Raw genomic sequence first — 14,681 nt, 5'->3', positions numbered from 1 at the left:
CAGCTCAGACACCCATCCATACCCCACAAGACATGCCACCAGAGGTCTCTTCACAGTCCCCAAGTCCAGAACAGACTATGGGAGGTGCACAGTACTATATAGAGCCATGACTACATGGAACTCTATTCCACAGTACTACATAGAGCCATGACTACATGGAACTCTATTCCACAGTACTACATAGAGCCATGACTACATGGAACTCTATTCCACAGTACTACATACAGCCATGACTACATGGAACTCTATTCCACAGTACTACATAGAGCCATGACTACATGGAACTCTATTCCACAGTACTACATAGAGCCATGACTACATGGAACTCTATTCCACAGTACTACATAGAGCCATGACTACATGGTACTCTATTCCACAGTACTACATAGAGCCATGACTACATGGAACTCTATTCCACAGTACTACATAGAGCCATGACTACATGGTACTCTATTCCACAGTACTACATAGAGCCATGACTACATGGAACTCTATTCCACAGTACTACATAGAGCCATGACTACATGGAACTCTATTCCACATCAGGTAACTGATGCAGCAGTAGAAACAGATTTAAAGAACAGATTAAAAATAAACCTTATGGATCAGCTGGGAGTGTGAAGAGACACACACACACAGGTACAGACAGACACACACAGGTACAGACACACACAGGTACAGACACACACAGGTACAGACAGACACACACAGGTACAGACACACACACATGTACAGACACACACAGGTACAGACACACACAGGTACAGACACACACATGTACAGACAGACACACACAGGTACAGACACACACAGGTACAGACAGACACACACAGGTACAGACACACACAGGTACAGACAGACACACACAGGTACAGACACATACACAGGTACAGACACACACACAGGTACAGACAGACACACACAGGTACAGACACACACACAGGTACAGACAGACACACAGGTACAGACACATACACACAGGTACAGACACACACAGGTACAGACACACACAGGTACAGACAGACACACACAGGTACAGACACACACACATGTACAGACACACACACAGGTACAGACACACACACAGGTACAGACACACACACAGGTACAGACACACACAGGTACAGACAGACACACAGGTACAGACACATACACAGGTACAGACACACACACACAGGTACAGACACACACAGGTACAGACAGACACACACACAGGTACAGACACACACACACATGTACAGACACACACACAGGTACAGACACACACACAGGTACAGACAGACACACACAGGTACAGACAGACACACAGGTACAGACACACACACAGGTACAGCCACACACACAGGTACAGACAGACACACAGGTACAGACACACACAGGTACAGACAGACACACAGGTACAGACAGACACACACAGGTACAGACACACACACAGGTACAGACAGACACACAGGTACAGACACACACAGGTACAGACACACACAGGTACAGACACACACAGGTACAGACACACACAGGTACAGACACACACAGGTACAGACAGACACACAGGTACAGACACACACAGGTACAGACAGACACACAGGTACAGACACACACACACAGGTACAGACACACACACAGGTACAGACAGACACACACAGGTACAGACACACACACAGGTACAGACACACACAGGTACAGACAGACAGACAGACAGACAGACAGACACACAGGTACAGACACATACACAGGTACAGACAGACACACAGGTACAGACAGACACACAGGTACAGACACACACAGGTACAGACACGCACACACAGGTACAGACAGACACACAGGTACAGACACACACACAGGTACAGACACACACACAGGTACAGACACACACAGGTACAGACAGACACACAGGTAGAGACACATACACAGGTACAGACACACAGGTACAGACACACACAGGTACAGACACACGCACACGCAGACACACGCATACATTGTAATATTGTTATATGGTGGTATTATACATGTTGTATTGTAGATATGTAGTGGTGGTATTATACATTTTGTATTGTAGTGGTGTAATAATGTTATATGATGTACTGTTTTATATTTTGTTGTATGTCTAATGTAAAGTGCCTTAATGTGTTTGGACCCCAAGAAGAGTAGCTGCTGCCTTGGCAGGAAGTAATGGGGATCCATAATAAACCCCAGGAAGAGTAGCTGCTGCCTTGGCAGGAACTAATGGGGATCCATAATAAACCCCAGGAAGAGTAGCTGCTGCCTTGGCACGAACTAATGGGGATCCATAATAAACCCCAGGAAGAGTAGCTGCTGCCTTGGCAGGAACTAATGGGGATCTATAATAAACCCCAGGAAGAGTAGCTGCTGCCTTGGCAGAAACTAATGAGGATCCATAATAAACCCCAGGAAGAGTAGCTGCTGCCTTGGCAGGAACTAATGGGGATCCATAATAAACCCCAGGAAGAGTAGCTGCTGCCTTGGTATCAGGAACTAATGGGGATCTATAATAAACCCCAGGAAGTGTAGCTGCTGCCTTGTCAGGAACTAATGAGGATTCATAATAAACCCCAGGAAGAGTAGCTGCTGCCTTGTCAGGAACTAATGAGGATTCATAATAAACCCCAGGAAGAGTAGCTGCTGCCTTGTCAGGAACTAATGGGGATCCATAATAAACCCCAGGAAGAGTAGCTGCTGCCTTGGCAGGAACTAATGGGGATCCATAATAAACCCCAGGAAGAGTAGCTGCTGCCTTGGTATCAGGAACTAATGGGGATCCATAATAAACCCCAGGAAGAGTAGCTGCTGCCTTGGCAGGAACTAATGGGGATCCATAATAAACCCCAGGAAGAGTAGCTGCTGCCTTGGCAGGAACTAATACCCCATAATGATAAAGTGAAAACAGGTTTTTAGACATTTTTGCAAATGTATAAAAAATTTAAAACAGAAATACCTTATTTACATAAGTATTCAGACTCTTTGCTATGAAAGGCACACACCTGTCTTAATAAGGTCCCACAGTTGACAGTGCATGTCAGAGCAAAAACCAAGCCATGAGGTCGAAGGAATTATCCGTAGAGCTCCAAGACAGGATTGTGTCGAGGCACAGATCTGGGACAGAGAACCAAAAAAATGTATGCAGCATTGAAGGTCCCCAAGAGCACAGTGGCCTCCATCATTCTTAAATGGAAGAAGGTTGGAACCACCAAGACTCTTCCTAGAGCTGGCCGCCCGGCCAAACTGAGAAATCAGGGGAGAAGGGCCTTGGTCAGGGAGGTGACCAAGAACCCGTTGGCAGTGGTGGAAAAAGAACTGAATTGTCATACTTGAGTAGAAGTAAAGATACCTTAATAGAAAATGACTTAAGTAAAAGTCACCCAGTCAAATACTACTTGAGTAAAAGTCTAAAACCATTGGTTTTTAAATATACTTAAGTATCAAAAGTAAAAGTATGAATATTAAAAAATAACTTCTAATAAGCAAACCAGACGGCGCAATTTTCATATTTTTTATTTATTTACAGATAGTCAGGGTCACACTCCAAAACTCAGACATCATTTAAAAACAAAGCATTTGTGTTTAGTGAGTCCTCCAGATCAGTGGCAGTAGGGATGACCAGGGATGTTCTCTGTTTAGTGAGTCCTCTAGATCAGAGGCAGTAGGGATGACCAGGGATGTTCTCTGTTTAGTGAGTTCTCCAGATCAGAGGCAGTAGAGATGACCAGGGATGTTTTGTTTAGTGAGTCCTCCAGATCAGAGGCAGTAGGGATGACCAGGGATGTTTTGTTTAGTGAGTCCTCCAGATCAGAGGCAGTAGGGATGACCAGGGATGTTTTGTTTAGTGAGTCCTCCAGATCAGAGGCAGTAGGGATGACCAGGGATGTTCTCTGTTTAGTGAGTCCTCCAGATCAGAGGCAGTAGGGATGACCAGGGATGTTCTCTGTTTAGTGAGTCCTCCAGATCAGAGGCAGTAGGGATGACCAGGGATGTTCTCTTGATAAGTGTGTTAATTAGACCATTTTCTGTCCTGCTAAGCGTTCATAATGTAACGAGTGCTTTTGGGTGTCAGAGAAAATGTATGGAGTAAAATGTAAAAAAAATTATTCAGGAATTTAGTGAAGTATAAGTCAAAAATATAAATAGTAAATTAAAGTACACATACCCCAAAAAACTACTTAAGTTGTATTTTAAAGTATTTTTACTTAAGCACTTTACACCACTGCCCGATGGTCACTGACAGAGCTCCAGAGTTCCTCTGTGGAGATGGGAGAACCTTCCAGAAGGACAACCATCTCCGCAGCACTCCACCAATCAGGCCTTTATGGTAGAGTGGGCAGACGGAAGCCACTCCTCAGTAAAAGGCACATGACAGCCCGCTTGGAGTTTGCTAAAAGGCACCAAGACTCTCAGACCAGGAGAAACAAGATTCTCTGGCCTGATGAAACCAAGATTGAACTCTTTGGCCTGAATGCCAAGCGTCACGTCTGGAGGAAACCTGGCAGAATCATGCTGTGGGGATGTTTTTCAGCGGCAGGGACTGGGAGACTAGTCAGGATCAAGGCAAAGATGAACGGAGCAAAGTACAGCGAGTTCCTTGATGAAAACCTGCTTCAGAGCGCTCAGGACCTCAGACTGGGGCGAAGGTTCACCTTCCAACAGGACAACGACCCTAAGCACACAGACAAGACAAAACAGGAACGGCTTCGCGAGAAGTCTCTGAATTCTTAAGTAAATGAGGAATTGTATTTATTTTATTTTAAATTTGTAATAAATTAGCAAAACTTTCCAAAAAACAGTTTTTGCTTTGTCATTATGAGGTAGTGTGATGTCATTATGGGGTATTGTGATGTCATTTTGTGGTATTGTGATGTCATTATGAGGTAGTGTGATGTCATTTTGTGGTATTGTGATGTCATTATGAGGTAGTGTGATGTCATTATGGGGTAGTGTGATGTCATTATGGGGTAGTGTGATGTCATTATGGGGTAGTGTGATGTCATTATGGGTTAGTGTGATGTCATTATGGGGTAGTGTGATGTCATTATGGGGTAGTGTGATGTCATTATGGGGTAGGGTGATGTCTTAATGGGGTAGTGTGATGTCATTATGGGGTAGTGTGATGTTATTATGGGGTAGTGTGATGTCATTATGGGGTAGTGTGATGTCATTATGGTGTATTGTGATGTCATTATGGGGTAGTGTGATGTCATTTTGGGGTATTGTGATGTCATTATGGGGTATTGTGTGTAGATTGATGATGAAAAACAATTTCATATATTTTAGAATAAAGCTGTGATGTAACAAATAAAAGTCAAGGGGTCTGAATACTTTCCGAAAGCCCTGTATCTGCAGTAAGGCTATAGGTAGAACTTTCAGCTGTCCCAAAATAAAAACCTTCAATTATAAACAAACTAGTGTTTTAATACACACATTTGTTTGGAATAAATCAATGAAAGATAGAAAACGTAGTGTGCACTTGGAAACTAGACGTGATAAATGCTTTCAAAGTTTACATTCAATATTCACATAAGGCATATCATATTTTCAGTTACCAACGATGGTGTTAAGAGGAAGTTTCTGAGCCTGTTCAGGATGAAAACATCTGATCTGGAAGTTTACAGGAGATTTAGAAAGTTCAATATTTAAACTAATAAGGAGAGCAAAAGCCTGGAAACATTATCCACCACACCTGCAGTTCATTCACCTGCTCCAACTCATGTCCCACTCACAGTAATTCAAAGTCTTTTGAAAGTCATGTGGCTGCCCCTATTTGGTCACAGGTATCCCTGCCTTTACAACACCGACATCAGAAGGAGACCTTGGGCCCTGGGTATGGTTCACCCTCACACCAGAAGCCATCAGGCTGGCCTATCTCTAGTAACCACGTCTCTTCCTCACACTGCTGCTGCGCCTCTACCTTACTGTCTGCGTCGGGAACAGTCTGTAGGACTTTATAATAATGACAATCCCTCCCGTCGTCAGAGTCATACGGAGGTGCCAGGATGTCGATGAAGGCAGCCGGTCCATCCACCGTGTCGATCTGATGCAGGTTCTCCCTCTGCGGCGTTAAGATACACGGACTACTGTCATGGGTGAACCACATGGTGGATCGGAGCACAGCCCGCCGCAGAGAGTCCTTCTGGAACGGCAGCAGCGGCGGCTCGAACTGGGTCTCACTCTGCACCTGGTCCGACGGTTTATCCAACAGGTCAAAACACCTGATACTGACTTTCCCGTATAGAACCTTGAGCATCCCGTTCATACCCGGGTGGTCGTGGAGCGGGATGGAAGCCCCGCCGTTCAGTAGAAACACCCCCATACTGAACGACTCCGTCTCGCAGATGTGCATGTACGTGACAGGTGGGTTGTGTTCGGAATGTGAGCCGTTCGGTTTCATCTTCAGGTCTGCAGCCCTGACTTCCGTCAGCAGGGTGATTAGATTCTCCCGGTTGTCCAATAATACTTTGTTGTCCCCAATTGCGGATGCATTGAAATCTTTAAATGTAATATTGGCTTGGCTGGCTATTTTCTGAATGAGAGACTTCTTGTTATCCCGTGGCATTTTGCAGATGGAAACAAAATCCGACGCTTATCGATGCTGGTTTTCTTCAGACGCAGCTGAGCAACAGGAAGAAACGGACCGAGTTGGAAACGCTCGTATCTCCTCGAATCTCGCACAATATCGTCACTCGAGGATGGGGCCGCGTTCAAACTAAATAAACGCGCGTGTAAAGTTATAACGTAACGTTTTCCATGGTAATTAAATGTGGTTGTAACTCCAGGGAATATTAACGGTCCAGAATCATTTCCAAACCTATCTGATCGTCACGTCCGCAGTGACAGCGACCGTGTAGAGGAAACAAGGCATTTTGGATCTTGAAGTTTAATTTAAAAGTTGGGCAATATATTTCTGTAATGAATCCCCCCCCCGCACAAAAAATAAAAAACGATACGATTATCTAATCCCTTCACTCAACAGAAGCTGTGCCGGGGAAAATATGATTCTCACATACGCTCCTATTATAAGAGAAAAACAATCTTGTCTTTAATAAAAAGCACTACAATTCCCAGCGGCTGTCGGGCTTCCGGAGAGAGGCAGAGAGTGTAAGAGAGGACAGCCAGACAGGACATTCAACCCGCTCCTCTCCCCCAGTTTATCCCCTCTCTGTCGCTCTCTTCTGCGATGAGGGCTTCTCTTTTTCTCACTTTATTCAGCAATACTCTATGACGTTCTGAGGAATACTGACTTTGTTACAAATACATGTTAAGAGGCTAAGATACTGCAACGACCCTGGGTTTATAAGCGCGGAAATCTACTCTGCCACACGAGCATACTTTTGCCGCACAGTCGATAGCGCGCCGGACCTCGGGCTAGAAGGTCGAGGGTTCGAGACCCGCTCCCTGCTGTTTCATTACAATACTTTAGGCACAAGTTTCATACTTTAGGCCCAAGTCGATCGAATGCAAATAGAATGGACAGGTGATATACCACCTGTAGCCTAATGGTAAATAGGCTACCTTTGATGGGAAAGAGAAGCAGCCAAAACATGACACTCCACAGCTATTGACAATATAGTACTGAAGGGTGATCTGATCATCAGTTGTTTTTGACTGATCAACATTATTATTACAACACACACCAGCCAACATTAGAGCACAAAAAAATGAATTACACCCCGTTGCCTCAGATCAATACAATCTGGATAATTTATACTTATAGTAATCAGCTATAGGCTCTGAGAATGTCTGCATGTCATTTCCTCCAACAGACAGAGGTAAACATGTGTTATTGTGCTGCGCTACCTGGCAGAGAGTGGAACCAGAGGAAGTACACTGAGATACTATACTATACTATACTATACTATACTATACTCTACCTGGCAGAGAGTGGAACCAGAGGAAGTACACTGAGATACTATACTATACTATACTATACTATACTCTACCTGGCAGAGAGTGGAACCAGAGGAAGTACACTGAGATACTATACTATACTATACTATACTATACTCTACCTGGCAGAGAGTGGAACCAGAGGAAGAACACTGAGATACTATACTATACTATACTATACTATACTATACTATACTCTACCTGGCAGAGAGTGGAACCAGAGGAAGAACACTGAGTCAGAGGGCTATACTACACTATACCTGGCAGAGAGTGGAACCAGAGGAAGAACACTGAGATACTATACTATACTATACTATACTATACTATACTCTACTATACTATACTATACTATACTATACTATACTCTACCTGGCAGAGAGTGGAACCAGAGGAAGTACACTGAGATACTATACTATACTATACTATACTATACTCTACCTGGCAGAGAGTGGAACCAGAGGAAGTACACTGAGATACTATACTATACTATACTATACTCTACTATACTATACTATACTATACTCTACTATACTATACTATACTATACTCTACCTGGCGGAGAGTGGAACCAGAGGAAGTACACTGAGATACTATACTATACTATACTATACTATACTATACTATACTATACTATACTCTACCTGACAGAGAGTGGAACCAGAGGAAGTACACAGAGATACTATACTATACTATACTATACTATACTCTACTATACTATACGATACTCTACTATACTATGCTATACTCTACCTGGCAGAGAGTGGAACCAGAGGAAGTACACTGAGATACTATACTATACTATACTATACTATACTATACTCTACCTGGCAGAGAGTGGAACCAGAGGAAGTACACTGAGATACTATACTATACTATACTATACTATACTATACTATACTATACCTGGCAGAGAGTGGAACCAGAGGAAGTACACTGAGATACTATACTATACTATACTATACTATACTATACTATACTCTACCTGGCAGAGAGTGGAACCAGAGGAAGTACACTGAGATACTATACTATACTATACTATACTATACTATACTATACTATACTATACTCTACCTGGCAGAGAGTGGAACCAGAGGAAGTACACTGAGATACTATACTATACTATACTATACTATACTATACTATACTCTACCTGGCAGAGAGTGGAACCAGAGGAAGTACACTGAGATACTATACTATACTATACTATACTATACTATACTATACTCTACCTGGCAGAGAGTGGAACCAGAGGAAGTACACTGAGATACTATACTATACTATACTATACTATACTATACTATACTATACTATACTATACTCTACCTGGCAGAGAGTGGAACCAGAGGAAGTACACTGAGATACTATACTATACTATACTATACTATACTCTACCTGGCAGAGAGTGGAACCAGAGGAAGTACACTGAGATACTATACTATACTATACTATACTATACTATACTATACTCTACCTGGCAGAGAGTGGAACCAGAGGAAGTACACTGAGATACTATACTATACTATACTATACTATACTATACTATACTATACTATACTCTACCTGGCAGAGAGTGGAACCAGAGGAAGTACACTGAGATACTATACTATACTATACTATACTATACTATACTATACTCTACCTGGCAGAGAGTGGAACCAGAGGAAGTACACTGAGATACTATACTATACTATACTATACTATACTATACTCTACCTGGCAGAGAGTGGAACCAGAGGAAGAACACTGAGTCAGAGGGCTATACTACACTATACCTGGCAGAGAGTGGAACCAGAGGAAGAACACTGAGTCAGAGGGCTACACTATACCATACTATACTATACCATACTATACTATACCATACTATACTATACTACACTATACTATACTATACTACACTATAGGATACTACACGATACTACACTATGCTACACTGCACTGCACTATACTACACTATACTATACTACACTATACTACACTATACGACACAATACTATACTATACTGCACTATACTACACTATACTACACTATACTATACTATACTACACTGTGCTACACTGTACTACACTATACTGCACCACACTACACTGTACCACACTATACTATACTACACTATACTACACTATACCACACTATACTATACTACACTATACTACACTATACTATACTATACTACACTATACTGCACTATACTACACTATACTACGCTATACTATACTACACTATACTACACCATGCTATACTATACTATACTACACGACACTACACGACACTACATTATACTACACTATACTACACTACACTATACCACACTATACTACACTACACTACACTACACTATACCACACTATACGCTACTCTACTACACTACACTATACTACGCTGCACTATACTATACTACACTATACTATACCACACTATACTACACCATACGATACTATACCATACCACACAATACTACACTATACTACACCATACTGCGCTATACTACACTATACTACGTCATACTACAATATACTACACTATACCACACCATGCTACACTATACTATACCACAAAATACTACAATATACTACGCCATACTACACTATACTACACTATACCACACCGTGCTGCGCCATACTACACTATACTACACTATACTACACCATACTACACTATACTACATTATACTACACTTCACCACACCACACTATACTACACTATGCTACGCCATACTACACTATACTACACCATACAACACCGTACTACACCATACTACACTATACTACACTATACAACACCGTACTACGCCATACTACACCATACTACACTATACTACACCATACTACTCCATGCTACACTATACTACACTATACCGTACTATGCTGCGCCATACTACACTATACTACACCATACCACACTTTGCTACACCATACTACACTATACTACACTACACTATACTACACTATACTGCACTATGTCACATCATACTACACTATACTACACCATACTACACTATACTACACCATACTACACTATACTACACTATACTGCGTCGCACTATACTATACCACGCTATACTACACCGCACTATGCTACACCATACTACACTATACTGCACCATACTACACTATACTACACAATACTACACTATACTACACTGTACTACACCGTACTACGCCCTACTATACTATACTACACTATACTATACCGTGCTATACAACACTATACTACACCATACTACACCGTTCCGCACTATACTACACCATGCTACACTATACTACACCATACTACACTATACTACACCATACTACACCATACTACACTATGCTACACTGCACTACACCGTACTACACCATACCGTTCTATACTACACCATACTACACTATACTACACCATACCACACTATACTACACTATACTACACCATACTACACTATACTACACAATGCCGCACTGTACTGCGCTATACTACACTATACTACACTATACTACACCATACCACACCATACTACACTATACTACACCATACTACACTATACTACACCACACCACACTATACTGCGCTATACTACACCATACTACACTATACTACGCCCCGCCACACTATACTACACTATACCACACTATACTACGCCCGACCACACCATACTGCACTATACTACACCATACTGCACCATACTACACTGTACTACACCATCCTACACTATACTACACCATACCATACTATACTGCACCATACTACACTATACCACACCATACTACACCATACTACACTACACAACACTTTGCCGTACTATACTGCACCATACTACGCAATACTACACCATACCACACTATACTACACTATACTGCACTATGCTACACCATACTACATGATGCTACACCATACTACACTATACTACACCATACTATCTAATATGTTTTATTTAACCTTTTATTTAACTAGGCAAGTCATTTCTTATTTACAATGACCGTCTACAATGCTCGTCCAATTGTACGTCGCACTATGGGACTCCCAATCACGGCCGGACTACCATCTCCATTGTCTTCAGACTCGGTCCTGTTGGTTCACGTCCCACTACCATCTCCATTGTCTTCAGACTCGGTCCTGTTGGTTCACGTCCCACTACCATCTCCATTGTCTTCAGACTCGGTCCTGTTGGTTCACGTCCCACTACCATCTCCATTGTCTTCAGACTCGGTCCTGTTGGTTCACGTCCCACTACCATCTCCATTGTCTTCAGACTCAGTCCTGTTGGTTCACGGCCGGACTACCATCTCCATTGTCTTTAGACACGGTCCTGTTGGTTCACGTCTCACTACCATCTCCATTGTCTTCAGACACGGTCCTGTTGGTTCACGTCCCACTACCATCTCCATTGTCTTCAGACTCAGTCCTGTTGGTTCACGTCTCACTACCATCTCCATTGTCTTTAGACACGGTCCTGTTGGTTCACGTCCCACTACCATCTCCATTGTCTGCAGACACGGTCCTGTTGGTTCACGTCCCACTACCATCTCCATTGTCTTCAGACTCAGTCCTGTTGGTTCACGGCCGGACTACCATCTCCATTGTCTTCAGACACGGTCCTGTTGGTTCACGTCTCACTACCATCTCCATTGTCTTCAGACACGGTCCTGTTGGTTCACGTCCCACTACCATCTCCATTGTCTTCAGACTCGGTCCTGTTGGTTCACGTCCCACTACCATCTCCATTGTCTTCAGACACAGTCCTGTTGGTTCACGTCCCACTACCATCTCCATTGTCTTCAGACACGGTCCTGTTGGTTCACGTCCCACTACCATCACCATTGTCTTCAGACACGGTCCTGTTGGTTCACGTCCCACTACCATCACCATTGTCTTCAGACACGGTCCTGTTGGTTCACGTCTCACTACCATCTCCATTGTCTTCAGACACAGTCCTGTTGGTTCACGTCCCACTACCATCACCATTGTCTTCAGACTCAGTCCTGTTGGTTCACGTCCCCACTACCATCTCCATTGTCTTCAGACTCAGTCCTGTTGGTTCACGGCCGGACTACCATCTCCATTGTCTTCAGACACAGTCCTGTTGGTTCACGTCTCACTACCATCTCCATTGTCTTCAGACTCAGTCCTGTTGGTTCACGGCCGGACTACCATCTCCATTGTCTTCAGACTCAGTCCTGTTGGTTCACGTCCCACTACCATCTGGTTCACGTCCCACTATCATCTCCATTGTCTTCAGACACGGTCCTGTTGGTTCACGTCCCACTACCATCTCCATTGTCTTCAGACACGGTCCTGTTGGTTCACGTCCCACTACCATCTCCATTGTCTTCAGACTCAGTCCTGTTGGTTCACCGCACTACCATCTCCATTGTCTTCAGACACGGTCCTGTTGGTTCACGTCCCACTACCATCTCCATTGTCTTCAGACACAGTCCTGTTGGTTCACGTCCCACTACCATCTCCATTGTCTTCAGACTCAGTCCTGTTGGTTCACGTCCCCACTACCATCTCCATTGTCTTCAGACTCAGTCCTGTTGGTTCACGGCCGGACTACCATCTCCATTGTCTTCAGACACAGTCCTGTTGGTTCACGTCTCACTACCATCTCCATTGTCTTCAGACACGGTCCTGTTGGTTCACGGCCGGACTACCATCTCCATTGTCTTCAGACACGGTCCTGTTGGTTCACGTCTCAGATAAGACCATGAATGCAGGGCTTGATGCCGCTCTCTCTGATGAAATATGAGTTGACGATGAAGACCTGAAATGGTTAACGATGACTAAATACCCTCATCTTTTTGAAGATAAATTATTTATTTCTTGTGTTACTATGCTACATATGACCAGCTTCCCTTATTTCAGACCTAACAAACACATTATGCTATTTACTGATAACAGGCAGTATTTTGGGTGACATCACAACATATATTACTAGATAAAGGATACTAGCTAATCGACTAAATACAGACCATTACGGGACCTTCATTTGTTCTAAACCAGGAAGAAAGGCAACGCTATATTGTGGCTGTTTCAGACTAACAGCCCGTAAGTCAAGAGGAGAGACTGTTTCAGACTAACAGCCCAGAAGTCAAGGGGAGAGGCTGTTTCAGACTAACAGCCCAGAAGTCAAGGGGAGAGGCTGTTTCAGACTAACAGCCCAGAAGTCAAGCGGAGAGGCTGTTCTAGACTAACAGCCCAGAAGTCAAGGAGAGAGGCTGTTTCAGACTAACAGCCCAGAAGTCAAGAGGAGAGGCTGTTTCAGACTAACAGCCCAGAAGTCAAGAGGAGAGGCTGTTTCAGACTAACAGCCCAGAAGTCAAGGGGAGGCTGTTTCAGACTAACAGCCCAGAAGTCAAGGGGAGAGGCTGTTTCAGACTAACAGCCCAGAAGTCAAGCGGAGAGGCTGTTTCAGACTAACAGCCCAGAAGTCAAGGGGAGATGCTGTTTCAGACTAACAGCCCAGAAGTCAAGGGGAGAGGCTGTTTCAGACTAACAGCCCAGAAGTCAAGGGGAGATGCTGTTTCAGACTAACAGCCCAGAAGTCAAGGGGAGAGGCTGTTTCAGACTAACAGCCCAGAAGTCAAGGGGAGGCTGTTTCAGACTAACAGCCCAGAAGTCAAGGGGAGGCTGTTTCAGACTAACAGCCCAGAAGTCAAGAGGAGAGGCTGTTTCAGACTAACAGCCCAGAAGTCAAGAGGAGAGGCTGTTTCAGACTAACAGCCCAGAAGTCAAGGGGAGAGGCTGTTTCAGACTAACAGCCCAGAAGTCAAGGGGAGGCTGTTTCAGACTAACAGCCCAGAAGTCAAGGGGA

General features: G+C 43.6%; 1 protein-coding gene across 1 annotated transcript; it reads right to left on the bottom strand.

The window, feature by feature from the left end:
* Nucleotides 1-3,494: 3,494 nt before the first annotated feature.
* LOC129846601 (2-aminoethanethiol dioxygenase-like) lies at nt 3,495-6,851 on the bottom strand. Its single transcript, XM_055914547.1, has one exon. The coding sequence runs from the start codon at nt 6,560-6,562 to the stop codon at nt 5,807-5,809; it is 756 nt and encodes a 251-aa protein (XP_055770522.1). The 5' UTR covers nt 6,563-6,851; the 3' UTR covers nt 3,495-5,806.
* Between the last annotated feature and the right edge of the window lie 7,830 nt (nt 6,852-14,681).

The sequence above is a fragment of the Salvelinus fontinalis genome, unplaced genomic scaffold, assembly GCF_029448725.1.
Source record: "Salvelinus fontinalis isolate EN_2023a unplaced genomic scaffold, ASM2944872v1 scaffold_0597, whole genome shotgun sequence".
NCBI lineage: Eukaryota > Metazoa > Chordata > Actinopteri > Salmoniformes > Salmonidae > Salvelinus > Salvelinus fontinalis.
The sequence above is the reverse complement of the archived record's forward strand: the minus strand, read 5'-3'. Positions and strand labels throughout refer to the sequence as shown.

Bases quoted from the DNA above. Each gene is read 5' to 3' on its own strand.
- LOC129846601 (XM_055914547.1), bottom strand. From the start codon at position 6,562: ATGCCACGGGATAACAAGAAGTCTCTCATTCAGAAAATAGCCAGCCAA.